The following is a 2,098-nucleotide window of genomic DNA, read 5'->3' on the forward strand; positions in this document are numbered from 1 at the left end:
AAAGGTCATTGTACTGTACTTTAGTGACTGAAAATTAATTTTCTGATTATGCACTCAGATGTACAGAAAGCTGATGTAGCACATTTGTCACATGTTCCTAAACACTTGCTTTTCAGCTGTTTCATTAGGTCTTTATGAATTTATGCATACCTTCTCCTCCAGCTCCATTTTAAATTGTACTGACAAGAATTTATTCTCCTCAGTTAGGATAGCTATAATAATATAGTTCATTTATACCTTATATATTGAGGAACTTGCATAACAAGCATGAAGATAATTCTGAACAAATACAAAGACTAATATTCCAGAAATAAAAATCCTTAGATAAAGCAAAAAACTAAAAGACCAAGAAACTTGTGAAAGCATTTAAAGTTGATGCTGCAGGAAATATACTAAGTGAGCTTGGATGATGTATGCTGTGTAATATACAAGATGTATTTAACAAATTATTTTCATACTGTCTGCAGCGAAGCAAAAACTTGCCAAAGTTAATTGTTATGGGCAGTGCTACTCATGCTATCAAAACATCTAATGGGTCTGCAACAGCACTGGAAGAATACAAGAGGAATTTAACATCTTTATCAACTGTAAGTTATGACAGATATTTGTAATGGGGTTTGTTAAGAAGTTGAGACATCAGCGATATTTTTTTAGGGGGATTATTGTAACCAGAGTCATGATTAATTATGATTTTGTAAAATCCTGTTTTTTGTTCCACTCTGTCATTTCATGTACCTATTAGTCTGGAAGTGATTACATGTTTCATAATTATAAGAGTTATACTATAATGGGTTTGTGTATTTTATATTACATGATTTTGCAGGCCATGCACAAGATTGGCAAGAGAACCAGACTTTTGTGGATGTTACAAGACCCAGTTGCTCATGAGAAACTGAACCCAGACAGAGCAGCTATCACCAATGACCAGCTAGATTTATACAATATGGCTGCAATGGAGGTATATACAGTCAGCACCATCAGAATTGGCACCACCTCACAATGCACAGGCACACAAAATAAAAAGTAATAAGGACAGAGTACCCACTGGTCTTAGTACAAAGTGGCAAGTCCCTTATATTTCACACAACTTGCCATGTGTTTTGGAACAGATTCTGCCAGCTGTTGAAGGAGACTGGGCTCAAGGTTGCCCTATGTGGAGGTGCTCCACGAGCTTTGCCATGGTTGAGATGTCCCTCCTCCTGATGTGCCTCTTCATGAGCCACTAGATGTTCTCAATAGAGTTATGATATGAGGAATTCCCCTGCCAGTCTTTGATGTAGTCAACACCAACTCATTCGACCCAGTCCTTTATTAATTTTGACTGTGGGCTTTTGCACCATCCTGTTAGAACATGTTGGACTGGCAATAGCCAAAGCAGTCCTCAGAGTGTTCAGGAAGTAGCTCCAAGTAGCAGTCTTTGTTCACAGTCAGGTTCCCCAGCAGGACAACAAGCTTCTTTGTCCCATGGTACCTGAAGGCACCCCATACCATCACTGAATAAGGGTGTTTGACCATGACTTTGAAGAGAATGGATCTGTGCCTGGCCTCACCACACCTTTCTTCCTTTATTTCCAGTCACTGTAAAGGTCACCTTGTTAGTACACAACACATGTTCACATCTCTTCAGGTCCCATTTCATATATTTCTTACAAACTATAACTCTTTTCTGTCTTTGTTTCTCTCATTACCAGTACCTCAGATACACTGGCAAGTGATAAGTATTCATGGATGACAGAGCTCTGCCTCCTCAGCCAACATCATCCACCCCAGTACAACTGAGATTTTCTATAGGTATATAGAGGGGGTACTTTATAATTTGTTAAAAGTGATGCTGTGCTGATTTTCACACCAATTCTGATAGTGCTGACTGTAGATATTCTGTATATCATCTATGTCTTTTAGTTATAGATATTTTGCATTTGTAATAAAGGGGAATATTATTGTATTAATTCAAATCATTCAGTACTTAATGTATATTTCCCCTTTTGTGTTGTTATTTTGTTGATAACCCATAAGCATCGGGTGATGAATGATCAGATCGTGGTGAGTAATCAGAAATGCTGGGTGATGCCTTTCCATGGTATGAGTTTATTGCTCA

At 37.8% G+C, this 2,098-nt stretch overlaps 1 protein-coding gene across 1 annotated transcript in view; it reads left to right on the forward strand.

Moving 5' to 3' along the window:
- Nucleotides 1–2,098, forward strand: part of LOC119593021 (N-acetylneuraminate 9-O-acetyltransferase-like) — a 28,303-nt gene that overhangs the window by 15,982 nt on the left and 10,223 nt on the right. The window contains exons 5-6 of the mRNA XM_037941916.1: nucleotides 468–587; nucleotides 824–958. Of these exons, the coding sequence (XP_037797844.1) occupies nucleotides 468–587; nucleotides 824–958 (255 nt within the window). The remainder of the gene's footprint in view (nucleotides 1–467; nucleotides 588–823; nucleotides 959–2,098) is intronic.

This window comes from Penaeus monodon, chromosome 31, assembly GCF_015228065.2.
Source record: "Penaeus monodon isolate SGIC_2016 chromosome 31, NSTDA_Pmon_1, whole genome shotgun sequence".
Taxonomy (NCBI): Eukaryota; Metazoa; Arthropoda; class Malacostraca; order Decapoda; family Penaeidae; genus Penaeus; species Penaeus monodon.